Raw genomic sequence first — 27,231 nt, 5'->3', positions numbered from 1 at the left:
TCACGCCTTCCACCCATACATTCATATTCTAATGTCCTCTGAATGAGGATAATGTTGGTATCAATCAAGAGAATGTTTTATCTTCCCATATACTGATGTCCCACATATAGAGAAAAATGTTTGTCGAGATGCTAACTTCTCGTTGTCAGCCACCCATCTGAACTCATTACTCCTAGTGCAGCGATGCTAGAAGAACTGGGAGGTGATGGGTGGGCGATGAATGGGGTTAGCTCTACAAGCTTTGCTGCACAGGGGTACAGTTATACCTGACAAAAGTCTTGAGATCTCTTCACCCCAACTGGTCTCTCAAAAGGCGGCATGAGGGCAGCACATTCATTGGGATGAAACCTCACAAACTGAACACTGATCCAAACTGTGTAATCATGACACTGACAGGAAGAGGGACACTCGAAGCCCCTCCGATCTCAGACTCCGGTTTTCTCCTCGTCCCTCCTGGGCCAACCTTCTCACTTTCCCAACTACCTTCACTTCATGTTATTCTTCCAAGGGGAAGTCCCAACTCCACCCACTTTCTCGAAGATTTAGTGACTAGCTCTGCTGGCTCTCCTCCAGGGCCTGTGGTATCGTGTGCTACCTCCATGACCAGATGTCTTCCATGTCATCGACGATGTCGCCCAGACCATCCAACGACTTGATGAACTCCGAGTAGAACACAAGGTCAGATGTCACAAGCCTGGAAATGAAGGTAGATAGAGCCCAGAGGACGAAACAGAGTTAGTTTACACTTGAATAATTCCTAGTCCTAGTCCTAGTTCTAGTCCTAGTTTACGCTTGAACAATTCTAAGTCTTAGTATGATAGGATGTGTAACATGCTTCACTCCCACTGGGGAAACTCACTATAGTCAACTGTAACAGGAGTAGGATTACATATTTTAACACCAGGGTATATAGCATCTTAATCATTTAGGGCTGCCAACACTGACTTATCAAAATCAGGAGGGTGTCACAGAGCAATCAGAGAGATACTTGTGTGCTACATGCATCTCCACAGGCAAAATGATTTCCCAAATCATATACGGTATACGCCGTTATTTTCGCGAGGGTTTAATTTTCGCAAATTGCAGTTGGATCGCGAATTTAACAACACGCAAAATTGTCTCCATGCGCTTTGTTAATAGAGCATTAACGTAAGCGTCGGCGTCGATTCGCGAAAACAACATCTCGCGAAAATGTCTACGACCTTGTCATTCACGAAAATATCTGTACGCGAAAATAACGGCATATACAGTAGTCATATATTCCATATCCTCTTGTCAGCACATGAATTAAAAAAAGAAATAAATAAAAAATTAGGGAGCCTCCCAAAGCATCAGGTAGACTTGGAGGCTCTGTTGATGCATCAATTTCGGTTCACGCCTGGCTATGCTCCTCCATCACCTCAGAATATATTTCACACTTCAAGGATAGTCCATCAAACACAGGGTTGCCAAGAACCACTTACATGGTCCACTGGACTGTCGCACTGGATTACAGTAATATGGCTGGTTGAAGGGTTCATTTACTTCCACAAGCGAAATGAATCTGCATGTCATGAATATTCATGAGCAATATTAATACAAAGTTATTACAGAGTGCATGCAACAATGACATTGCAGCCATACATACCCGTGCTTGGGTCCCCCATTGTTCTCTACATTGAGGTGTATAAGCTGTTCCTTCAGTCTGGTCTTGAATGACACATTCAATCTCGTGAAGAGGACCTGTGCCAAATATAGATATGAATTACTCATCAGTGGAAAGTAAGTACAGTATCAAAGTTATGATTTCTAATTACTTACGTTCCCCAAATCTGCCTGAGGTATCATTCTCAGTGTGTTTGCATCAAGTGATCAAAATTGAGATGTAGCAATGGTTAAAGCATTCTTCACTTGTAAATGCTGACCCATGCATGCTTGGATGGAGAGGGTTAGGTATGGTTTTGTAAAGCTTTCGTAAAGCTTCTCTAGCAGACCTTACACTATCCTGTAGCAATTTTCCATTATCCCTCCTTTCTACCTGCATAAAAAGGGTTAGCGAGGAACAAGTTTTTGTGCAAGAGCACTAGTTCCCATTAGTCCTTCGGTAATATTCCCCCTCACACACAAACAAGCACATGAGGGAATGAGAAAATGAGTGGCTGCATACAGCTTTTGAATCCTCAGGCCGACCTTAAAGGGGATGGCTAGTAACTGATCAGTGGGAATCAGTGGGAATGCTGGGTGATGCTTAATTAATTGCTTAATTGCCCCGTCACTGTACAGGCATGCCAACCTGGAAACATTAAACTGCACATTACTTGAATATGAGACCATTCTGAAGTAAATAATTTTCACACAACAATAGATACATAATGTACTCTTAAATGAATCCCACAAGGATTGGAACAATCATCCCCCAGCATTCCCACTGATTCCCACTGATCAGTTACTAGCCATCCCCTTTAAACCCAACCTATGGCAATTTTTCCTCCTGTCTGGACTTTAGATCAAACAGCCACCAAAAATGGAATGACAGATCAAAAATCCCCAGCTACAAATTTAATGTTTTGCTTATTATCTCCAAATTACTACCACCACTCCCCTCCCTACCTTCAAACACACACACACATACATATTAGTGAGATACAGTAGAAAGCAGTGTGTCACAACTGTGAGCAAAAGAAATTAACTGTATACACCGTATATTTCACAAAGTTTTTATTTTCATGAATTTCGCGAGTCGGGTGCTATTCAGGAATTGAACAACATGCAAAAATACCCCGACATGACTTCAAAGTGCACGCATATATTCTCCATTTACTACCGTACTCCCTGAATACAAATTTAATCACTCCAGAAATTGTTGGGAAGTCCTGACTTGCAAAAAAAATAGACTCCCTAAATAAATGGCATATACAGTAAATCTGACAGACAGGTTTGCCCCACCTTGATTTGCTCAGGAGGAAGGAGGTCAGCGATGGCTTCGTACAGCTTTCGGATCCTCTTGCAGATCTCTCTGAAGCAGGATGAAGGGACGGGAGCTTTGACCTCCCACTGTGGGGGTGGAGAGACACAGAAAAGTAATCAAGAGTCTTTAAAAAATGACAGAAGCATTCCTTCAAATTCAAAGACGTCTTTGGAATTACTGAAGCTTGACTCACATCGACATTTAACCAGAACTGAGTTGAGGCTAAGTCTAGATTCTAAGCCCATGCAGAGGTACATACTGCCAAGACTGTACTCTGATCAAGCAGCAACGAATCATAAACAGAGCCAGATCAAGCCCAGATTGAATGACAATAAGATCGAAGTTCATGAAACTTATCACTTCATAGGTTTGGTATGCATACTCACCATTGAGAGGCATGACCGAAAAGAGTCATCCATTATGGCAACAAGCTTGCTGGAAATCTCTTGCACATGGTCATTGTAGTCCTGTCAGGGAATTGAAGAAAGAAAATCAACAAGGATGAGGTTATGACCAACTTCAAGTGATACACTGACGTCATGGAAATGTGCTGAAATATTCCAACCAAGAACTAAAACAAAACAAGCCAAGAACAAATGAAAAAAGAAAACACATACACAAAAGGGCAGGTGATTTTGCTGTCAGAAAACTACTACAAGAATAACTTCTTGGAGAAAACGCATGTTAGAATGAAATTTAAGGAAGCTCAACATATCGCCATTACACAGAAGAGGATATATGCACCAGACGGCAAGCCCAAGTAGCATCTTTTACCCCCAATTTTTACACCTGCAGCAATAAATCTGGAAAAAGATGGATGTGCTGTGTGATGACTTGATACACTGAGCCAATATTCATGCTTTGTGCCGGTGTGATTACACATGCAAACATGTAACTACCACTAGATAGCATTCACAGTTGTGCACTTGTTTTCTGTCAGGAAACCACTGCTGGAAGTCCCTAATAAGGGCTGGCCTCACACCCCCATTACCATTCACATTACACTTGAGGTTGGCCTAAAGCTTGCCGTGGAGAGGGTCGTTGAAACTGCATTGAATACCTCACATGAGAATTCAATCAATCACATCATTACAGTCATGCTGAACATCACCGTTATTCAGAGGCAAGGCACGAACCTTGTAGATTTTGTCAAAGCTCTTCAGAAGGGTCTGCTGCTTGAGAGACAGACGGTCAGCGAAGAACTCCTTGACGATTGGAATGTAGAGTGCCACCAATTGCAGACAGCGAGATGTGAGTGCTACGGGAAGGTAAAATATAGAGTTCATATCAACAATAGTCTCTTTCTATACAGATCTTACAAGTAGAGGATATCTGATTTCTGGGCACCATTTTGTGAAATTTGTCAGCCCTGACAAGTTATCATTGTCTGACAATCTCCATAAAATCCTTGCTTTTGATTGGCTGAAAAGCTCTGGTCACTGACTGCTACTGTGGTTATTGTCAGAAACTAACAACTCGTCAGAACTGACAACTTTCATGAAACGGTGACCTGAATTTAGGTACATGAAAATCATGGGATATGAAACCAAACAGGGATGATGTGGTTTAGTATGCTCATCTAACAATTTTAGCAGGCTTTGTACAATTAAACATTTTCAATCAACTGAGAAACTCATGCCAGTTTCACCTCAATTTTAACTGACTCAGAAAACATATATTGCCAAAGCATATGGAACAATGAATATTTCACAAAAATCTGATGCATAGCATGAAATTTGAAGACCTGAGCAGAGTGTGGCAGTACTAAAATGTATCTTTCTGGTTCTGAGCTGGCAGTAGTCGATGATTAAAACATTTCATCCTTTAGCACGCTGAATGTCTAAATATTCCATCAAGCTAGCTAAGGTGATGTCATGGAAAGTCACAAGTGTATAGATAGAGGTCCGGGAATGCTCCACGCCTTACCAAGGTTTTTTGTTGTGATTGTCTTGAGTCCGACAAGTTTGAGTGCTCCTGCGCCCAAGATGAGCTGACATGATCTGGAATTGAACATCTGCAAAAAAAAAAAAAGAAGAAGAAGCAAAAAACATTGAAGAATATATTCAAAACTACTGACATTTCAGTCACTAGATAACAGTGAGTATCATGCCTTGATTATCACGAAAAATAACATCCCAAACCCTCTATCTTTTTGGTGTCCTTTCTGCCTTTCTTTCACAAATTCAAGAAGATTTTTGAGTTTGACATCTTTGCTGAATTTGAATTTGGAGATCAAGGAACCCAAAAGATATACATGCAAAGCACAGAAGACTGTAAATATTTACGCAAAGGACTGTATTTTAGGCTACTTGTTTGTTTGTCTTGTCAAAGATGGAGAATCATTCAAATTGCCAGTATGGTTGCTAATTGGCTTCAACCCAGCCTGGGTCAGGAGGGAGACAGCTGCCTAACCTGTAAGAGCTCCACCACCCTGGTGAGGAGATCAGCCGTGGCTGTGGGCACGTCCCGCGCACACTGGCAGTACTCTGCAATCATCTTCAGCAGCAGCAGTACAGTCCTGGAAGAATGGAGTGATGGAGGCGAGAATGAAAATGATGTTGATGATGATTATGATGCTGTTGTAACCATCACTACTACTACTGCTGCTACTACAATGACTACTGCAGCTACCTTCTATTACTATTATTGCTGCTACTACTGCTAATTCTACTGCTACTATTTCTTTATTATCACTACTATTACTTCTGTCTCCACTTCTGCTTATGAGAATGTAATAGCAATCATAATGTTAGTACATAATGACAAGTAACAGATTATCAGTGATATGAATCAGAAAAAGAAAAAATGACATAGAAGAGGAAGAAAAAGAAGTATAGGAAGGAGAAGGAGAAGGAGAAGAAGAAGAAGAAAAAGAAGAAAAAGAAGAAGAAGAAGAAGAGATAGAAACCTATTTCATACACACAACATTACACAGATAATAGAGAAGCATTTGCATTGATCATCTTGCCTGAATTATTTCTCCTTTCTATCAGTGGTCCAAAATTCATCAGTTCGATAATGTGGAGACAACTTGTTGTATGTTACAACCTTATCCAATACCCTAAGCCATTGTCAAGCAAGAAACAAAAGAAGAGCAGGAGTGTAGAAATAAAGATGCAGATACAAAGCTAAACAATGTTATCCCCAGCATGCACGAAACAATGTCAAGAATACTGTAAGACCACAAAAATTCGCAGCATGAAACTTTCCCGGATTGGAGCCACCAGCCTTTTGCACGGCATGAAACTTTCACGAATTACTGCTGGCATTCAATGTATTGTGTAGACAAACACTTTTGCATGCAAGAAACTTTCATGAATCTTGGCTCCTTGCAAAAATTTCTGGTTTTACTGAAGAAGGACCTTTTCACCCCCCCCCCCCCCACACACACACACACACTCCTTTCAGAGACAGGATGTGCCTCACCTTATGGCACAACCACTGCTGCCAAAAGACTTGAACCAGGGACTTTCTAATTGAGAGACAGCCATCTTCTCCATTAAGCTACAATAGCTTTATATCATTAATCCATAGGCTAACTTAAATTGCATGTTTTACTCACCCAACAACGGCATACTTTGAGCCGTTAACATCTACACAGTCCACTGCCTTCCTTTCACCACCATTACCTGGAAAGGGAGCAATTTAGGAAAGCAAAAGATTGGGGTGTGGGAAATATTAATCTCCAAGAGCGCATTGTTATCTTTACCACGTTATCATGATTGGATGTGCTTGTCTGTTCTATCTACCTCAGTCTTAATTAGAGTCCCTGTTCTTTCTTCTATTATCAAAGGTGTGTTCTCAACCTTTGTAAATATTCAATTATATATGACAGCATAGTACTATAAGTGGGTGTAAAAGAAATCAGGTCAAACTGTAAGACAAAATCAGGCTGAAGTTTTCTCATCAAATGTTAGCATCTGCACTGTGAGCATATTTTGTAAAAAAAACAACAACAACAATAACAAACTCTGTATGAACAATACATTTTGACTAGCTTTATGTATCTATGAATCATTAGTGGTGACTTCAAACATTTCAGCAAATTACACCCCCACTGAATGCATTTGAGGGTCCAGCTTTGTTCTGATAATTACACCTAATCAATTAAAACCAGCATCTTATCTTACTACTGCTATCTCTCTCATACAGTCGTGCACTTACCCATATCTGTCTTCGCTAGGAGGTCCAGAGAAATTTGTCCTATAATCAAAAACACATGAACAGACAAATATATTTGACAATTTGTACCAGAGAAAACACACGCTGACATGTCAGAAAAACTTTAGGATGGAGGAAAAAACTAAATTCAAATATGAGGTTCCCAGTTAAACTCCCAACACACAGCGATTACTGAAACAAGATTGTCATGAGCTCAAACTCTCCAACCTGACTTAGTGAATAATGTGATCAGACAAGTAACAGAACATGACACAGACTGCAGATCTGTAATAATATGAAATATGAATATCGACAACAGCTTTGGCACTCCCTAATGTGCTGGTATCAAAATAATCCATAAGCGGTGAGGAGTAACTAGGTTCTTACCAGTGGAGAAAGCTGTGAGGAGCTCTTGTAGCTCATATGGAACTTCTGCCTGCTTCCACCTTTCACTGTCGAGAATCAAGCTGCACCGAATATATTTAGAGCAAAAGGAAATACCTTCGTCATAGTTTTTAGTAACAGAAAACTGTGCTGTTGCTGACATAATGTACATAGCTTTTGATAAGGCAGAATGTCAGAATACTGTATTTTCATTTAAACAATGATCACTTGGCTTTATTGGTGATTGCAGTAGCAAAGAGTTACTGACATGCATTTTGAGTTTGTTATTATTACCAAAAATCATTAGATATCATCAGCATATTTTATTCCTGTTTACTATGTGAATACAAGTTCTATAAATTCTTATTTTACATCCACAAAAACTTGATGTAATGACTGACACAGAAACAGCAAAGGATGTGTCAGAATATATGTAATGGTAAGCACATGCTGAATAACTTCAGCAAACTCAAGTAATAAATACGAAATCACATTTTACCTAGCTGGCTGAAAGTAACTCATGAAGAAACTTTAGACACCACCATTGATGTACCAACATCATGGTCATATGTGACCCGTTACAACGGTTTCAGGCAAAAGTCGCAAGAGCAAATTTCCTCCTAGGCGGGGTACAGAGATTTTAAACCATTATTTTTGTCGATTTGGGGTTTTTTCAGAAATTGAATCTTTGATATGTTTTGTACATCCACATTAAATTTCACAGCATAACACTAAGTTTTTCCTACCAAAAATTGAATTTTAAACACCCTATGTTGGATCGCACTCGTCAGTTTCAATCTTCTTTCGAACGCCGCGCCACATATGCCCAGTGTTGCTACAGCAAGGCATCTCGCGTGCGATTGGATAGTGCGTCGCACACATTTACATAGTTCGGCTTTCGGCGATACGCCTCGCAGCGTGTCGGAAATGTTTTGTCCACGCATGCATGCTCCATTGTTGTTGCTACCATAGATATCAGTATGCTTGGTCTTTAGTGTATGCTCTTCGTTTGGCTTTCTATCGGAGCTTTTCCACCGCAATGTTCGACAACGGAAGTGAAACAAAAAGTGAACAGCAACACTAGGCACCACTAACTTAACGTGAAAAATAGATACGATAGTGAACATGGTTTAAGCGTATCAGACTGACAAATCGCCACACAAATCGTGCAACATACGATCGGAAACTGACTTTTTGATTGTGCTTGTAGTAAATATGACAGCAGGTTGACTAAAAAAAGACAGCAGAAGAGAGAAAAGGAGTGGTCATAAATGACCAGTATTCAAATAATAAACTGTAGTAAACGTCAAAATTGCACCAAACTAAGTAGCGTTTGTTTGTTTGTTTGTTTGCTTGCTTGTCTACTGCACAATGCAACACATTCATGGCTTGAAAAGAAAAACAGGAGGAAGCGTGACCCTTTTCATGTTTCTGCCTAGAAAGGGTCCCAATGACGAAATTTACAAGACAAATCAACCGCTATGAAAACGTGATTTGTAAAGATGTGGAAAGTGCCACCCGCTCCTATGACGTATACACACAGGCATAGCGTGTGGATGCCATTGAGTAATACGTGCACTATACTCATGCAACCAGCAGCTTGTAATCATCGTATCCGCCATCTTGAAAGAAGTACTGGTAAACAAACCCGAGCGAAACACAATGTGCATTCGGCTCCATACACCGAGTTCCGAGGAAGGTACCCGGGAAATTTGACTCTCTCAGAGAGCCAATCAGAATCCGCTATGGTTGCTAAAGGCGGAGCTTAATCTCTATTGGCAATTGGCAATTGGATTACGGATTACACTAAAAATGTATCACAACATTGACTGCTTTTACAATCTTACCTGAGCTTTGTTTTCCGTTCCTCATGGAATCTACTGACAAATTTCACTGCCTGCAGGGTAAAAAGAAAAGGAAAATGGTATAGTCATATGGGTCTGTGTCATTTCATTCCAGTGTTGCTTAACCCATTCTTTGCCAGTGAATTCGGTCAGTGCATACAACACTGTTTTTGTGTGTGTGTGTGTGTGTGTGTGTGTGTGTGTGTGTGAGTGTATGTGTGTGTGTGTCAATCCGCACTAACAGTACACAAAGGGTTAATCCACACTCAATCCACTCCCAAGGTTCCTTAGTAACTGCAACAGTATCCGCGGTAACATTAGCAAAGATACGCCAGGTAATAGAAGAATTGTTTTCCAAATAGTGAATGCCCAGTCATAAACCCACATCACATCAGAATTACATTTCACTGTCCAGTACTGTACAATATTTCTATTTAAAGAAAAAAAAAATATTGGTGAAATCATACTGATCTCTGCACCAATAGGCAAATTCCATTACAATTTACCACAGCATTAGTGATTTTTGTTTGTGTGATCCCCTAGTCTCCCCGCACCTCTGGTGGGCTCGACAAAAAACTAGCTTACTTCCAAGACTCATTATCTACCATAATTGGATTTCTGACTTTTGAGGAGCTACTCTAGAGACAGGCAAATCACAACATATCAAGTGATTGACAGTTACCTTATAATCTAGATACAATGTGTGAGTGAATGACAAACATCAGAGACACATCTCACATATGTCTGTGATGTGACATTTATGCAGCTAGAAAGTTTGAGAACAGATTCATCATCCAGCATCTTGACATCTGGCAGTTCACTTTCCACTTTCACAACAGGAAGTTGAATATACAGACGGTCAATTGCTTGTTGTTTGTGTCTTTCATTTTATCATAAACTTTTTGTTCTCCGGATATAATTCCACAGATTTCACTGATGAGCTGCAAGGTAAGCCTCACCTGATTCTGCAAGCCTCCAATGAGGGAGATGCTCCGGCGGCCACACATCTCCTCACAGTTGCCGACAAAGACCTTCACAGTTCGAGAGAGCGTCAGAAACTCACTGGAGCTCAGTCTCTCGAGGAAGCCATCCTACAAACAAACAAACAAACAAACAAACCGTTTGTAGGCAACAAGTTGAAGGAGTACAGTACACAACATCCGAGGGCAGTGAATTGGCATCTAATGCTTCCTTTTCTGCCATTCAAATATACATGATGATGTCACAAATTCACAACATCTCCACGTGCACATATATTACTAATTTCTTCAACAACTACTTCTTCAAGTCCCCCGCTTCAGCACTCCGTACCACAGCTCAAGTTTGTTCTCTGTCATGGCACCCACCCTCTGGAACACTTTACCCATCTCTGTTCGTATTGCACAAACTCAAGAGAATATCAAGACAAGACTAAAAAACACACCTATTTCAACAATATTTTTTGCAGTTAATTGTAGTGTTGGGTTTTAAAAAATATATAATTTGTAGTATTTTCTAACTATGCTATTATTAGAACAATTGTAAAGCACATAGCAGGGGGTAGATTGACTCACCTTTCCTCTGGCGATGAGGAGTTTGAGACAGCGGTCATGCATGTAGTCACACACCAGCCCCAACATGTCCTGTAGACCAGTCATCAACTTTGCGTGCTCATTGGGTGCAATGAGGTAGTCACCTTGAGGCAACCTGGACATAAGGAGGGTTGGGGGAGGGGAGGATGGGAGGTGGCAGGGAGGGGGAAAACACAAAACCAATGCACATATAACATCAAGACAGACTGTTATTCTCTAATGGTCATGAGATCATATACAATGTAATTTAATGTAATTTACATTTTTCAGTTTTCAGGAGAGGTTGATTTCACTATAGTGATGCTCATCTCAATGAATCCAAGAATTTTAACTTTAATATTGACACAATAACATATCAAGCGAAATTCATGCTTAAAAAAGGCATATGATGGCCTATGAGATTGAATATTCCAGTCAGGCAGAGAGATGGCGTGTGGGAAGTAATCAAGAGATGAGCAGAATCTGAAAGGAGAATGACGATAGGAAAATGCAGATAGAAGGACACAAAGTTAAGCTTGGGGTAGAAGTGAGTGGCTGGGACCAGAGAGTTAGCATTCCCATTAAACAATTGCCAAATCACAGTTCTCCATTTGGAACAACTGCACATAGTGAGCACAGCAAAAGAGAGCTTCTCATGGTGGATAATTCTGTTCATCCTCTCACAGTAGGAACATTCTCTTACTGGGAATTTAAAAAGCTAATGCTTGTTCTCACATGTCAGCCGCCTCAATGCATTCCTCCACCTCATCCAGCCGCCCATCATCACTGTACTGCTCATCCAGCTGTGAGGGGGCAGGGCTCAGTCCGTTCATCTGGTGGCCCTCGGCCCCGTTCACGGCCTGCTCTTTGGGCCCTGCTCTGCTCACCACCCCTTGCCCCTTCTCCTCTGTGTCTGGACGACCAGCTGCTGTATTGACCAGTCTCTTCATGATCCCATACGTGTACTGAAATACCACAGGGACAGCATCAGTTTGAAAACTGTCCTAAGAGTACTCCTCTTACAGATGACTGTACATTGGTCTCAGATGTGTGTTAAACTTGGAACTTTATACATTCCAAATGCGTTCTTGCCATGTGATATTCCAACAAGCACAACTATATTCTCTGTTCCCCCATGATGCATGTTAACAGTCTGTTTGTCTAAATCTTGTATTTATCAATTCATTCATCAATGTAGTATCATTATCATCTTCACTATATCAATGATAATGAAGATATTGAAGGCAGGTACAATGGAGAGGTTCAATTGGAAGGCAGTAATAATAATGAAGAGGCTTCAACGATTTCAAGACACTATGCCTATAATCAACATATCATACATACATATATACATCATCATCAAACACTGTTTAATGCCTCTGTCTGGAAGGGTAGCGAGTCACATGTTTGTTTGTTTGTTTGTTTGTTTGTTTTTTGGGAAGGATTGTTCATCCCTCCCTTATCTCACTCTTACCGTGATTTAAGGAAAGCTGCCCCATTAATTTTCTTGGTGCAGGGCCTAAGTATGCTACTTGAGGCGAATATGCTCTAATCCAATTTTTGGGCAGATCCTTCAATGTAAAAGGTCAAAGGTCAGAGAACTTTGTCTACCGGTAAATTGGGCATCTTTTCAGCTGTAACTTCATCTTGGAATTTCCAGAAGTATATAATTTGGTAGGAAATATGTAAAAATAAGTAAGCATTTATTTCAGTGGAATGATTATGATTACAGGTAAACGGTCATCAAAGGTCACTGTACTTTGGGTGAATAATAATGTCATTTCTAGTCATACTTCAGCAGGTAATTTTTACTGCAAACATGTATGAGGTGGTGAGGAGTCAAGAGAAGACAAACCTCTATCCTGTTGAGTAGTATCATCAGGTTGATGAAGACTCTGTTGAAAAGTTCTAGCCACTGGCTGAAGTTCAGCAGTCTCATCTGTTCTGACAAACTATGAATGAAACAAAAGATGACAGGCTATGACATTCACCAGCTAGTAAATGGGTTGGTAAAACTATCCAGTGGTCTAAGTCCTTCTTCCAAAATAATCTTTCAGCAAATTCAAACCACACTAGCACTACCAAACGAAGTCCTATCAGCCTATTGAATAGAAAATCTATTAAAAAATAATAATAAATACACATGAAAAGCAGTTATGGCATGTTTGCACTGTAGCCTTAATGCCCGAAAGTGTGTCATCTTTTTTTATTTTTGTGTTTGTATGTATATGTGGGTTATATATGAGTTTGTACGCCATCATCTGCTTTCTTCATCAGCAGATGCATCAGTGTCTACCTCTGGGGCCACTGTCTTGATGTCAGCAAAATAACTGCCTTCCACTGGATCATGGAGTTGAAAACTCAAGCCAATGAAACTTTACTTGCAGAGATATTTCAAAAGGGGCCTCACTTGGTCGTCATCATTATTTTACAAACAAGCCAATTCCAGCCAAGGAAACAATATCAGAACTTGGACATTGGTAAAATGAAATGTACATCTCACAACTACACAGAGAAAATATGACTGAAACTGGAAGACTTTCAATGTACGAACGAATACAGACAGGCCTCAATAACTTGCAAGCTAGTAAACAGAAAAAGCATGTGTGAACAATCAAACTTGTACCTTGATGGTGTTACATCACTGTCAACTGTCTCTGCCTCAGACACAGCTTCCACAACAGTCTGTTGGAATGTAATCAAATGTAAAATTAATGGAAAGTACAACATAAAATGTGAAAGCTCTATTTTCAAAATGAAAAAAAAAAAAACTTGTGTTGCCATCTCATCCATAACTCGTCATACAAACGAATAACGGTTTAGTCTTATTCTGCTTGTCAAAATTGTTTGCAATGATGTAGGAATTCACATAAATATTTGACATGATGTGATTGACTCTTTACCACTACAGTTTGCAAAACTACATACATACTGATTTGCTCTTGATTTGGTAAACTCACACTCAAAAGTCATGTAATATTTTCACCTCAAATCCTGCCTTTCTACCCTGGCTTGTTCTTTCACCCAATATCATCACCGAAATAAAGTACTGAAGGAAATTAGCAAGCCTGTACAGCATTTGAGGTTGATCAACAGTAAAGAAATGACTGAAGACGTACCGATATCCTTATCAAATGTAAGTTCGTTAAAGGGATGGTATAGTTTTGGTTGAAATGGGGGATTCAGATTTCAACGTTTTGCAAGATAACTACAAACCACTATTAAAGAGCATACAATTCTAAGAGGAATTCAAACTTATTTGATGAAAATTGGTTTTGAAATGGCTGAGATATCCAAAAACAAAGTAAAACAAATTGGTCCTGATAAAAGATGGGTCCCACCTTAGGACCTCCTTGTTTCTAGATATCTTAGCCATTTCAAAACTAATTCTCATCAAATAACTGTTCAATTCCTCTTAGAATTGTAGGCTCTTTACCATAAGTGGTTTCTAATTATCTTGCAAAAAGTTGAAATCTGAATCCTCGATCTCAACCAAAACTATACCATCCCTTTAAATCACCAACAAGAGAGAGGGTTCTGCAGCTACCTGCTTGATGACTGCCTTGATGGCACTGGTGGTTTCTTCCCGATAGACATCAATGAAACTGAACTTCCTCTGCCTCATCATGCCCAGGATGACAGAGGACAACTTATCCTAAGGATTCAAAGAGGTCAAGACAACACAGAATGGTATTTCCAGGGATGAAGGATAATGCACATGGATCATTACACAAGAGGCTGTTAGTCCCTTTGAATAGAGTGCTTTGTTTACAAATGCCACAGGCTCCCTGGAGTGCCATCCAATTGGTACAGATGTCTGGAAACTATAATAGTCAATGAACAAGATTTCCTAATCTCCCTTAATCCCTATTGTGTCACAATGGCATTCCTGTTGGACTGTGATACATTGCTTCACCCGATTGGGCTGGTACAGTGTACCTGTGCAACTACCAGTATGTCAAATATGGACATATTACTGAATGCTCATGAAAAACCATGGCAAGTTACGCTGAGTGCCTGGGAACTCTAGCACAAATATATTGTCATTGGCATTGTCGTCCTCAGAGTCCTTGCAAAAGTGAGTATAATCTCAGTTTCAATTAAGGTATCAGATCTTAATCGGCTGAGGACGGACTGATTTTGCTACAACAAGCATTTTCCATAGACCCTGCCGAATATGCTCAATGGGTTAATACAATGCAGGCTGCTGTATTTTCTATTTCTCTCCCTCCTCTCACCTCCTCAGTTGGCGTGGGGTCATCCAACGGTCGATTCAGATCCTTGCAGGTGTACCTTGTGAACTCTTCGCACAGCATCTTGTCAATCAGTTTCTCCATCTCAATCAGCTGTGAGCTCAGATGCCTGGATAATCAATCCAAAACAAAGACTGAAGCTAACATGTGAAGGGATTGAGCTCAGATGCCTGGATAATCAATCCAAAACAAAGACTGAAGCTAACATGTGAAGGGATTGGGCAGAGGACCAGGTAGACAGAAAGTAATCAACCTCTTGATTGCTTTATATCAGCTTTTCTTTGTTTTCTTGTTCTTTCCTTATTTTACTTCTTTGTCCCATTCAACACAAACACACATCCACACACACAGACTCAGACACCCACACAAACATGTAGAAGACTAAGGAACACACACGCAGGTCTGACCTGAAGCTCTGGATGCCGGCAAGCTCCTGGGTGAGAATCTCATGTGTGGTGGAGATGAGATCCAGGGCCCCGACAAACTCTGAATTGGATAGGAGCAGCTGGATGGTGGGTTGGGTCTGGTGGACTGTGGCCATCAGTTTCAGCTGGGGAAAGAGGTGGAAGGGGGGGGGGGAGGGGGCATTAGCATCTGGTAGAGCATCAAGCATGTACACGTAGCATCTCACATCTAGTGACCAGTTGCTACAAAAATGATGATAGGTCCTTCAACATGACCAGAGTATAAAAAAACACACACACAAATGCATCTACCATCAGACCATCTCCAAATATTTGGAAAATTGAGACACTTTCTAGCTGGCTCCCTTCTTCAAAAAGAGTGAGGATATTTCAAAACAAAACAGAAGTGCATGACAAAGGGAGAGAAGGTTTTGTTGTTAAGCTGTCTGCAAAGCTCCATGGTAAAGGTCTAGATGATGCTAGAATCTTGCAACAGTGAGCATGTGCAGTACAATGTGTGCATACTCCCTCACAATAAAGCACAACTCTACATTTGAGATCTGCAAATATGTCACTAAGTATGACAGTTGCAGTACAACCAAGGGGGGGGGGGGGGCACTAACTCTCACCCTTGAACAGCCAGTGTCGAGCCATTTCATGGAAATTTGCACTTGAAATAGGCCATTCACTGGTGGCGTAATTTGCTGTAATGAGCAATACATCATAACCCCTTCCAGTCATTCAGATAAAGGTACTGGAGCTACAACATTCTTGTATTAAGTCAATGTTGACTACCAAGTCCAGCTTTGTTTTCTGGAACACCTGTAGTCTCAGGTTGGAGACGATGCCATATACTCTCTTTTAACACAAGAATACTAACACAGATAAAACAAAACAAAACAAGAGTATGTGTATGACACCAAGATCTATAGACCGAAAAGAAGATTATGCAATTATTACACTGCGTGAAACAATACATTTTGAGATTTAAGCAATGTAAGGCTGGTTCCACACTCACCTTGTTGTAAACTTTGACATAGTTTAACCTGGAAATCTTCAGCCGCATGACTTGCAAGGAGCCCTTTGCCAAAACTTTATCGATGTTGTTGATTTTATCTCTGCGAAATGATAAACAAATAAAAGGCATGAGCATGAGACACAATGTAAATCAAATCATTTTCTGTAAACATCACTGCATTACAGAAGAAGATTACAAGTTCATATATTACTTCATAAATGCCAGTGCTAGCTTGGTACAACTCAAATCTAATGGCAAGATGAACATAGTGATCCAAATTACATGTACCTGTTTTCCTTGTCCTTTTCAGATACTGTATTGAAAATTGTGTGATTTGATGCACTCATTTGGCACACAAGCTTTCTTAAGAACAGTTCCTTTCACATTTATGCATGGTACTGCCACAAAGCATTAAAGATAACAATCAAGGAGAAGTTGTGGAAAACAGGATCCACTAATATACCAAAATATCACATCAAACATCATATTAGGCATTCATCAACACAGTGATATATATATATAATTTTTTTTGATGAAAAACTTACATGTTTATAATGTTAGTAAATTGATAGGACAGGAATATGTTGTATGGTGGCTTAAGGATGAAGTGTAAAAGATTATAATGCCCCCCCCCCAAAAAAAAAACAAAACAAAAACAAAACAAAAACAAACAACAAAAACAAAATAAAACAAAACAAACACACACACACACACACACAATATCACATAAAATGTTGCTTTCATCTACATTTAATCCATGTTTAGCAGGCAAATTTTGGCATTCACAACTTTGACAAAGATTTTGACATGATTATCACTCTCAATTGTCTTGGTAATTTGTAATAGTAAAATGTCGATGGCAATTTCAGGCATTGGGGTCCAAGAGAGTTTACAGCATTTGAAAACAAAGGATGCAGTAAAAACATCTCTATTTGACTGTCTTTGGCACTGAAAATTGAACAGCAATTCATAGTGTCTTTAACTACCTTTGCCATTTAATGGGAAATGTAACTGCCAACAGTGTTATGTTACACAGATTCAAATAATCATGCAAGACATCACCCAAAACAACAGAGAAATGAAGAAAAACACATCACTCAGCCTGGTAAATTCTCGCATGCATTTGCTAAGACTACAGCAGCAGAAATTCATAGCTTAACATGTGTCCGTCAGTCTGTCCGTCTGTCTGTGCTTCATAGCATGTGCTTACCTCAAATCACAGACAGCCTTGGCTGTGGCAACAAGGTCCTCCTGCAGCTTATCATGGGAAGCCATGGCGCTGAAGAACGCATTGGATCGCATCGAAATCTGTCGGGCAATCTGTACTTCCACCATGTCCAGGTAATGGCTCAGCTGTAGACAAGAGGCACAGAGAATCAAGTAAATGGCTGGTAAGGAACCATCCCGCTGCCTGGGCAGTATTTTCCATAGCAATAACGCCCACTGCAGCTCAATAACAGAAGGGCAGCTTCATAAATACCGCCCGGTATTTTTTGGATGATTTGTATCAATATCACAATGCAGATGATATGCATGGGCGGTTACAAGTTCAAAGGGAACATTTCCCATTGGCTCTCTGAAGCGCCTGTTAACAGTACCAAGCATGACTTACTGCACGTAAAAGCATGAAGAGCACATTTATGCGTAAGCTATATTTGGACCCTATGCGCGTGACTGGCAGGCCAGTGGGCGGGGACCATGAACCTCATTAGAACCAGCAGCGGTGCCAAAGTTGCCTTGTTCTTTTTTCGTTGGCTTATGTGGATACGAACACAAAAGGGCGACATAAAAGGCCGATATGGACACAAAAAAGGAAAAGAGCCTTGTCTAGTAAAGAACCAGGCTTCCAACTAATAAGAAAGTTACAAAAATTTCTCTTCATATGTTCTCATAAACATAATTCAATTCAAACAATATTCCATGAAATTGTTCCCAAGGCATAAAATGAAATGAGACGTAATTACATAAACAGATGGGCAACTTGAATACAAAGTGCCTCTTGCACTACTTAATAATAATAATAATAATAATTGCATTTATATGGCGCTTCATACTGACGTTTCTAAGCGTCTTGTAGTACATGAGAATTACAACTGAATAGTGGAAAAGGGACCATTCAAAAATATGTTATCTAATTGGTAGCTTTCATAATGATGAGAAAATTACATGCTTATGACTGATATCAGAACATTTTGACACAATACTATATAGACAAGTACACCTACAGAAAATCTATTTCCTATGTATCTAAGCAGGATCAGCAAAATAGTATACAGGTTGCTAATGACTGTTTAAACACAAGATAAGTGTGAGAAAACAAGACATCTTTAAGGTACATAATACTCAAATGTTGCATAGCAATGGATACCTTTTCTTGGAGTAACTTTGAGGACTGCTGGCCTCTGAATTGTGACCATGGCAGCACGGCTTCAAAAGTTTCTTGATTCTCTAGAGCAAATTCGCCCTTGAAAAACATCTGGAACAGGGCAGAAGAAAAATCAGATCAATGCTTCTCTATTTAAAAAAGAAAAGAAAAATAAAAAAAGAGGGCACGACCAAGGTTAGTCCAGAGTAACAAGCATGTGCATAACTTGCTTCCCCCAACAAACAAACACACAAACAAAGAAACAAAAACAAATCAAGCGAAGAACCATACAAGACATATTTCTGATTTGCCTCTTTCTGTTTGAGCACAGCGCTAAGACATGCTGGAAGGTTGTTCAAATGCATGATTATGCAGAATATGGGTATAATCCTCAATAAATATAATGTGAGGATTGGCCAACCAGTCATAATTACATCCAGGGAAAACATGTGTGATTGGATTCAGTTTTAGTTATTTGATGACAAAAATTGTGTCAATCACATACCAGTTTATTTTGTAATAGAAGGCATTTGGGAAAACAAAGAGAGATTACAGAAACTACAGTGGCTACAAAAACACGCACAAATTAAACCAAAAAACAACATGATATTCAGACTGGCCGATATCAATATACAGCCAATTTTTATATGGCTCATTAATTTGTGACAGGACAGGTGCATACAAGTACCTCTCATGGTGTATTGATATCTGCACATGTACAGAATATATCCAGCAGATATATATTGAGAATACAGCTAAAGCAATTAGTGTCTGGGAACACTTGCATGCTGAACTTTGCACCCGTGTGAAAATAGTGCCATTCCTGGTACTGTGGATATCTGTCATGCCAAGCATCAAGATACCAACTGCATTACTCAGTACCCATTGTACATTCACTGCATTAAAGTACCATGTCACTCAAGAGCAGAAATGCATGTTTCAGATGACGGAAGTAATATATAGAAGGCTGTGGTGATAAATTCCACGATGACAAAGATGAATATCATACTACTACTGCTACTACACGACTACTACAACTTATAATAATACAACTACTACTACTTATAATAATGCTGATAATAATAACAATGATAGTGATAATAATGATGATGACAATGAGATGACAACAATAATAATACTACTACTACTACTAATAATAATAATAACAATAATAATAATAATGATGATAATAATAACAATGATAATAATCCTAACAATAATAATGATAAATGAACATTTGGAGGGGAAAAAAAAATGAAACTAAGAATCTGTTCACAAAGATGTCACATGTGTAGTATTTAATGAAGGTTTCAACACTCTTACAATTGTACATACATGTATGATGCACTTACATTCAGATTACATGAAACAAACATTGCTTTTTATGGCATACATGTACAAAGTGTAATATGTAAAGCAAGCAGCATTAGTGTGTCATCGGCTCCAGAAACATTTGAAAACATTCCAACCAAGTAAGTCTTCATGCTGGACGGCTCATACTTGACTACTCTGTGAGACATTACAGAAAACTGCAGGTGATTAAGTCTCAATGACATACATGTGGTAAAAGAGATATGTTTCACAGCTAATCTGTACCAGTGAGTAGGCCCTACACATGTACATACAATGTCAATGTGCACACATGCCATTCAGTGGTCTACAAATATCTACTGATAATCATAATAATTCATACAACATGTTTTGTCTAATAAGCCATACTTCAAGCTTGTGAAGTCACAAAAGCGGGTGGGGCGGGGAAGGAAAAAGATTTGATCTTATCAGATATTTAATAATCTGTGATACATACCTTTGGTACTTGTTGCAACTCAGAGTTAGTTTGCTCTGTTGATAAAAGCAAAACAAAATAAACTTTGTTACCTGGATGGAATGCAATGGAAATTAGACGCAAATGTGAATGAATGTGAATGAAACTTGGTTTGAATATGCACAGTACAACATTTATGAGGGCTGTATATGAAAGTCTACATATAAAGCACATTGCTTGAGGTCTATGACAGCACACTGGAGCACTTTGATGATACTAGGACAGTAATTTCAAAAATATATTACGAAATATTTCCTCACGTTTGCAAATGAGCGGTAAAACTAGAAATGTCACTATAAAGGCAACTGATCTGCCTCCGCCAAATTGCATTATTCTCCCATACATCTTGATAGTGTGGGATGACAGTTTCACATGGTTAACATTTGTCAACATTTTGAAGCACTGAAGGTGTACATTTGCGAGGGAGTGAAGTGACCTAGCCAAAGCTCACCTTTGTGTGCACCCTCCTGTCTGGTGTTTTTTGTTTGTTTGTTTGTTGTTGTTGTTGTTGTTTTTTTTTTTTTTTGGGGGGGGGGGGTTAACTTCAAAATATGCAATCTGAAGCATGAACATAATATTCTACAGTGTAGTTGTTTTTGAGAGAATCAATGCACAAGGAAGGGGAATTGTGACTTTCATTTTATCTTATGGCAGGTTTGCTACAAAATCTGTACATATTCATTATTACAGTTAAAAATCAGTAGCCTGCTAAAATCTCTACAAAGTGGTAGTCTCTACCACCCAAATTGGTAAAATTGGCAAGTATGCATGATTGCTAAAAAATTGAAATTACATGTTCTGAAGTTTGATGGCACCACCCTATTAGGTGTTTACACATTCCTTGAACGAGATTTCATTTGGATGGCTAAATTGTTTCAGAGAGCAAGCTACTTGACTTTTGACACTTGCCCTTTGATCCTACAGTCTACATCCTCTTCAAATAACCACTAACTGGTAATATCCAATTTTCATGACTATACTTTGAGCTTTGTTCAAAATATGAAAGTAGTGGCATTTGAATATTCCAATTAAACCTTTGACCACACGGCCAAATGCTTTCCTTACAGAATCACTGTGCCATAATATACATGTAAATACCTCTAGAGTCTAATAAAGTGTATGCACTGAGTAAGCTTCAAGGTATGGAAAAATAGTGTAATTTTAGCATTACAATTAATTACACCAATTTTACCAATTCCAGCTACTGAACAGTTCAACACTTGCACTCAATAAGTCATGTTAACTGCACCAATTAGTGGCCAGATTATCACTTATTACTCTTTCTTAAATGCTGCTTGATCTTCATGGGTTCAGGAATTACCTCTAGATCTGGTGGCAAGACAGCTGTTTTGGCTTTCATCTTTGTCCCGAGTGTGAGGGTCTATTGCAGAAGGCCTCCTCTGCTCTTTCAGTTTCTGTGTTAAAGGTAATATGAAAAAGAAAGGAAATTACTAATACTTTTTTTCCTTCTCTTTTTGGTAAGGCATGAGGTGAAGACGTGCAAACATCACTAAATGAGTATTCCACAGGAGATATAAAGCAAATGTGTATATAATACATACAAAAAAATATGTACTGCAGGTATGCAAGTGAATACGTGTATATAGGGTACCACTAGAGATCTGATGGCCATTTAATACTTAGCGACTCTGCAGATAACACAGTTTCGTTTTGTTCAGTTTTGCTTTTTTCTTTTTGTTTTAATTTTTTCTTATTATCTCTCCTTTTTACAGTAAGGATCCATGTGCCTGCTTGGCTCACTGTTGGGAAAAAAAAAAAAAAACCCAAAAAACATAATGCCTCTGGCACCCTTAGGGTGGAGGCATAAAGAAAAAGAGCTCTTGCCTGTTGTAGATATGGGAACACTGCCTGAATGCTCAGGGCAAGTGTGACAAATGTCTTTCATAACATATTGCATGGTCATATTCATTTCAACAAGTCAATGTTGCAGTGACAACAGACAACTCATAAGATGGGTCATTCATAGTTCTTCATAGACACACAAAAAAAGTAATCCTCTACTTGCGTCATTGTATTGTCTCACATGAAGAATGGTATATTCTTACAGGTGCAAATAGCACTATTCTATCTCAGAATACCATCAAAATAAAATGGCATTTACATGTAGAATCAAACTGTTCGAAGGCTGTACATTTTGAAGTAGCATTTTCTATTCCTCCCGCCCCACCCCACAAACACATTCCAGGAACTCACTCTGGCAGTCTGTCTCAGATACTTCTCAAAGTGAATCCGTGATATCCGCGGCACATACGGAGATGACGGAATCTCCGCCTTCTCCACGAAGGCTTCGCCCCACGTCTTTGTGAAAAAGTCTGTCTCACGTTTGACCTTTCTTGGGTCATTCAGTACTGCGGGCAGATTGACCACTGATGACAGGACAGTCCACTTCTGCTGGTTACTGATGACAGAGGGAGCCGAGGAGGTGGGTGGGTCTGACTGGGCTGCCAATTTGACTTTATTTGCAAAACCTGCAGTGAAATAATGAGAACACAAAATTGGTGCAGTACATTAATAATAATAATGATTATAATGATGATGATGATGATGATGATGATGATGACGATGATGATGATGATGATAATAATAATAATAATGATAGCAATAATAATAGTGACCTCTGATAAAGAGTTGAAGTCCATCAAAAATGATGTTCATGGCACTGTTACATAACCAGCATGAACAGTAAATAATACTAGTACAACCATACAACAATTATATAACTTATTGGAACAAATTAGATACAAAAACAAACAATGCATCAGTACCAACACAAATTTCTCGTTAATGCAGCAAAGGCATGCACAGTTTATAAATTTCATGTTGAGCTGAGTAATATGGTTGTCAAAATTTGAAGGAAATTTGATATAATTGCACTCACTGGCAAAACATCACATCTCCAAGGGGCAACTGTGGCTAGAGTAACTTATAACTCTGTCCTGACATGAATCGACGGTCAAATTATCTTTAGTACTCAATGCATCATTTTCTTAGCACTACAAATGCTCAACCTATTGACCTATATTTCCACAATACAATGGTATGAGACAAGAGATGATTTACATGCATGTAATTTGGCAGAAGTCTTTAACCTGCAGGAAAGAGGACAATTTAAAAGAATGGTACAAGCCACCAATGTCAAATTCTCATTAAATTCTCTCATTATATACACAATAAAACCAATTAAACAGTGTGGATCGCCATTGTGCCACTAAACCATTATTCAACATCGACAGTAGGAGTACAGCAGAACAACATACATACATCGATGCACACTGAAAACTGCAAGTCAATGACTCATAGTTCCTTTTGGAACAGCCACCCAAAATGCTTGAATACTCCATTACCACCTTGTGCATGTATGATGTATCCATGCGTAAGCTAGCAAGAGTCAGGCAGTGTAGAGTATTGGGGAGGCTGTCCCAAGAAGAACTCTTTCTAACATACTCTCTAACACTGTAAATACTGCTGTGATGTCATTTTGTATTACACTTCTTGTACCTTCATCATTCATATGATCCTTTGCAACGTGATATTCATAGTCAGTGTCACTAACACCATCTACAGGAAGAGTTGGGCAGACACCGTGCAGGCCGTAGCGGCACACAAATGAACCTCCTTCGCGGGCACAGTGTTTTTCACGCAAATGTCTCGCAAAGTCTGTCTGGGTCCTCATGTTTATACTGCACAAAGCACACATCCGCCATGGTGTGGATGTCATACTGCGCTGCGACCTGCTGCTGATTTTTGCTTTCTCCTCTATGTCCATCGGATTCTGGTTGAGATGATGATAGCGTTCCTGCTTGTGCATGCTTGCACGTCCACGTTCAATGTGGTCGACATGATTCACGTTGGATGCAGCGTCGCTCATCTTGTTTCACACATTACACACAGATGGAAGATTCTCCTTTCCACACTTTCGATTATTTCTCCAAACAAGTTACTCATTCCACATAATGGATCTAGGCCTACACATGTATTGATCATGCTGATGTCTATGCCATCAACACATATGTACGTCCAGGTACTGCACAAGGAAAGATCCTCAAATCATCAATCATGACCAGGTTACCGATAAGTCTGCACCCAGGCCCATGAACATGGTGAAGGACTGGTATCACAGCCAGACTGCACTCATGTATGACGCCGCGATATGAGGGTCGTAGCCAGGTAGCCAGGTAAATTTACTGTAAGTATAGGACTGGTGTTGTTTTTCAGTGCTGCTGCTGCAGTAGTTGAGCTGTATACACAGTTATGAGTGACTGTATGTTGGCCTAGCACTACTCGGAAACAGGATCTTGCAGCAGCAGGTACATTTATAAACTCTCTGTAGGCCTATAGAATTATAGGCTCTATTAAATGCAAACAGAACTAGTCCAGACACATAGATAGTTGACTAACGTTAGATATGATGAGCCAGGCAAAGGAGTTCGTGTTTTCACTCAGCTTGCGAATATCTGTGCGGGTACTCGACTGACTGTTTACTTGATTGGTGATAGCCTACGGGACAGCAGCAGCAGAAAATATCACGATATGCACTAACACTATCAAAGCTAACTAAGCAAAGTAGGCCTAGCCCACTCCCGAAACCGATCAAATCGCCTGTGATTTCGTGGCACGCTGCACTCGATCCTGGCCTGATGATGAGTATGACCCGACCCGCGACCGGCAAAATCAGATGTTGAAGCGACTACCGATACCGAGTGTGTTTGGCGCAGTGAAGAGTGAACGTCCACGTAACAGCTAGTTGGCCCCACGTAAAAGTAAGGGTTAGAGCTGATACTCAATGCAACGGTATAAATGTGTGTGGTTGCCCTTCCCTAGGCCCTCTGTGTGCTAAGTACGCTGTATGAGTACTACCGTCGTAGGGTACGCAACGTTGAATGAGGCGAGAGGCGAGAGGGTATTTAAATCAAATTGGCAACCAAGGATGACAATGATTTAGATATGTATTTATTTATTTTAGAAAAATACAAAAATTAGATATCCTTTAAAAATTATTAATATCTTTAATATTTAATGAACTATGCTTATACTTAATTTGATGATAAAATAGTGTATAAAATAGGAAAAAATACCGTATACGTACAGAAGAAGAGCAGAGAAATAAAGTGCGCTGGCAAAGTACTAGTATAACATCGGCATGCAGTACATGTACCTTGTGCTCTGGTAGGGGCTCTTTACCCAGAGAGGTTTATAGATACTCTTATCTCACCGCAGTGTATCATTGTGGATGCGATATTCATTCTAGCAATATATTCGCTATTTTTTATGTGTTGTTCTGTTTTGTTCTTGAGAAATCGCTCATTCATGAGTCTTCTCCACAGAGATTTCTAGTTTTTTTTTTTCCATTATAATTGATCATGAATTATTTTGATACACTGTATAATACAGATATGCGACCCGGGGAAAAAAAAAAAAAAAAAAAAGAAAGAAGAGAAGACGAATTAAAAAAATATTAAATTGCGTTTCGTTCCGTTTCATTGTACAACACTTTCCGGAGCTCTTGTCATTATCATCCATTCACAGAGCACGCCATCGAATTAGTATTCACGAAGTATGATTATGAAGCATATCATATTTGAAGTCTATTTGACAAAAATCGAAGTGGATGATTTTCATGATTTTGCCGAATTCGTAATTTTCATAGTTTTGCCGAATTCGTAATTTTCAGGACTTTTGTGAATAACTGGTGCTATTTTTGATCGATATTTCATTCTCTGAGTACGGAATTCAGAGCCACAAAAAAAAAAGAAAGAAAAAAAAAAAAAGCGTCCGGTATAACAATACGATCCACTCTCCTACTTGGGAAAAGCGGACCTATATAGCGTGACAGGTCTAGGAGGGACCTCATGGTCGTCAAGGCGCGTGACCTTTTTTTTTTTTTTTTTTTTTTTTGGGGGGGGGGGGGGGACTACCCCCAGCAAACACATAACGTTTTCAGAAAGTTTCCTAAACTTTTTTTTTTTTTTTAGGTTAAGTACGCCTTCGTATAAAATGGACGTTTTTAAAATGTACATACAAAGTCAAAGTTTGGACTTGCAGCAGTTACCGCATTTACTGTGCTTTGCGGCATTTACCGCCGCATTTACCGGCATTTACCGCATTTTCAGAATAATGTATGCATTTGTAGTATATTATTTGTATTCTAAGCTGATTTATATTGGTTTGTTTTGATTATTGTAAAGCGGTTAGAAACATATTGTATTAAGCGCTAAATAAATATTTCATATTGTTATTATTATTATTATTATTTACCGCGGCATTTACCGCAAAGCACGGGTTTTTTTGAAAACATTTTTAAAACGTCAATGGACATTACAAAACGTTTTTATTATGTTTGCTACATCTTCGTCCTTTATAAACTTCCACTAAACGTTTTATTAGGTCTGCTACGTCGACTTCATCTTTAATGAGCGTTTAAAAAAAAAAAGTTTTTATTTGGTCCGCTACGTGTTCATC

The 27,231-nt window shown here is 39.3% G+C and overlaps 1 protein-coding gene across 1 annotated transcript; it reads right to left on the bottom strand.

Annotated features, from left to right (window-relative positions):
- Positions 1–219: 219 nt before the first annotated feature.
- LOC140240508 (vacuolar protein sorting-associated protein 54-like) lies at positions 220–24,640 on the bottom strand. Its single transcript, XM_072320615.1, has 26 exons — positions 24,271–24,640; positions 22,966–23,240; positions 22,073–22,166; positions 20,734–20,768; positions 18,930–19,037; positions 17,772–17,914; positions 16,562–16,661; positions 15,547–15,689; positions 15,125–15,248; positions 14,434–14,541; positions 13,513–13,571; positions 12,742–12,838; positions 11,622–11,851; positions 10,890–11,022; positions 10,296–10,427; positions 9,340–9,389; positions 7,496–7,575; positions 7,112–7,150; positions 6,510–6,576; positions 5,360–5,465; positions 4,874–4,961; positions 4,084–4,205; positions 3,334–3,414; positions 2,926–3,033; positions 1,628–1,722; positions 220–694 (listed from the first exon to the last, which is right to left on the bottom strand). Exons 1-26 carry the CDS (start codon positions 24,638–24,640, stop codon positions 592–594), a joined length of 3,090 nt encoding a protein of 1,029 aa, XP_072176716.1. The 3' UTR covers positions 220–591.
- Between the last annotated feature and the right edge of the window lie 2,591 nt (positions 24,641–27,231).

This window comes from Diadema setosum, chromosome 1 (assembly GCF_964275005.1).
Source record: "Diadema setosum chromosome 1, eeDiaSeto1, whole genome shotgun sequence".
Classification (NCBI taxonomy): domain Eukaryota; kingdom Metazoa; phylum Echinodermata; class Echinoidea; order Diadematoida; family Diadematidae; genus Diadema; species Diadema setosum.
The sequence above is the reverse complement of the archived record's forward strand: the minus strand, read 5'-3'. Positions and strand labels throughout refer to the sequence as shown.

Coding starts and splice junctions, on each gene's coding strand:
- LOC140240508 (XM_072320615.1), bottom strand. CDS start 24,640: ATGAGCGACGCTGCATCCAACGTGAATCATGTCGACCACATTGAACGT. Junction 11,852..12,741: donor TACTACTCAACAGGATAGAG/GTTTGTCTTCTC, acceptor GTGGTATTTCAG/TACACGTATGGGATCATGAA. Junction 9,390..10,295: donor TTGGAGGCTTGCAGAATCAG/GTGAGGCTTACC, acceptor TTTACCCTGCAG/GCAGTGAAATTTGTCAGTAG.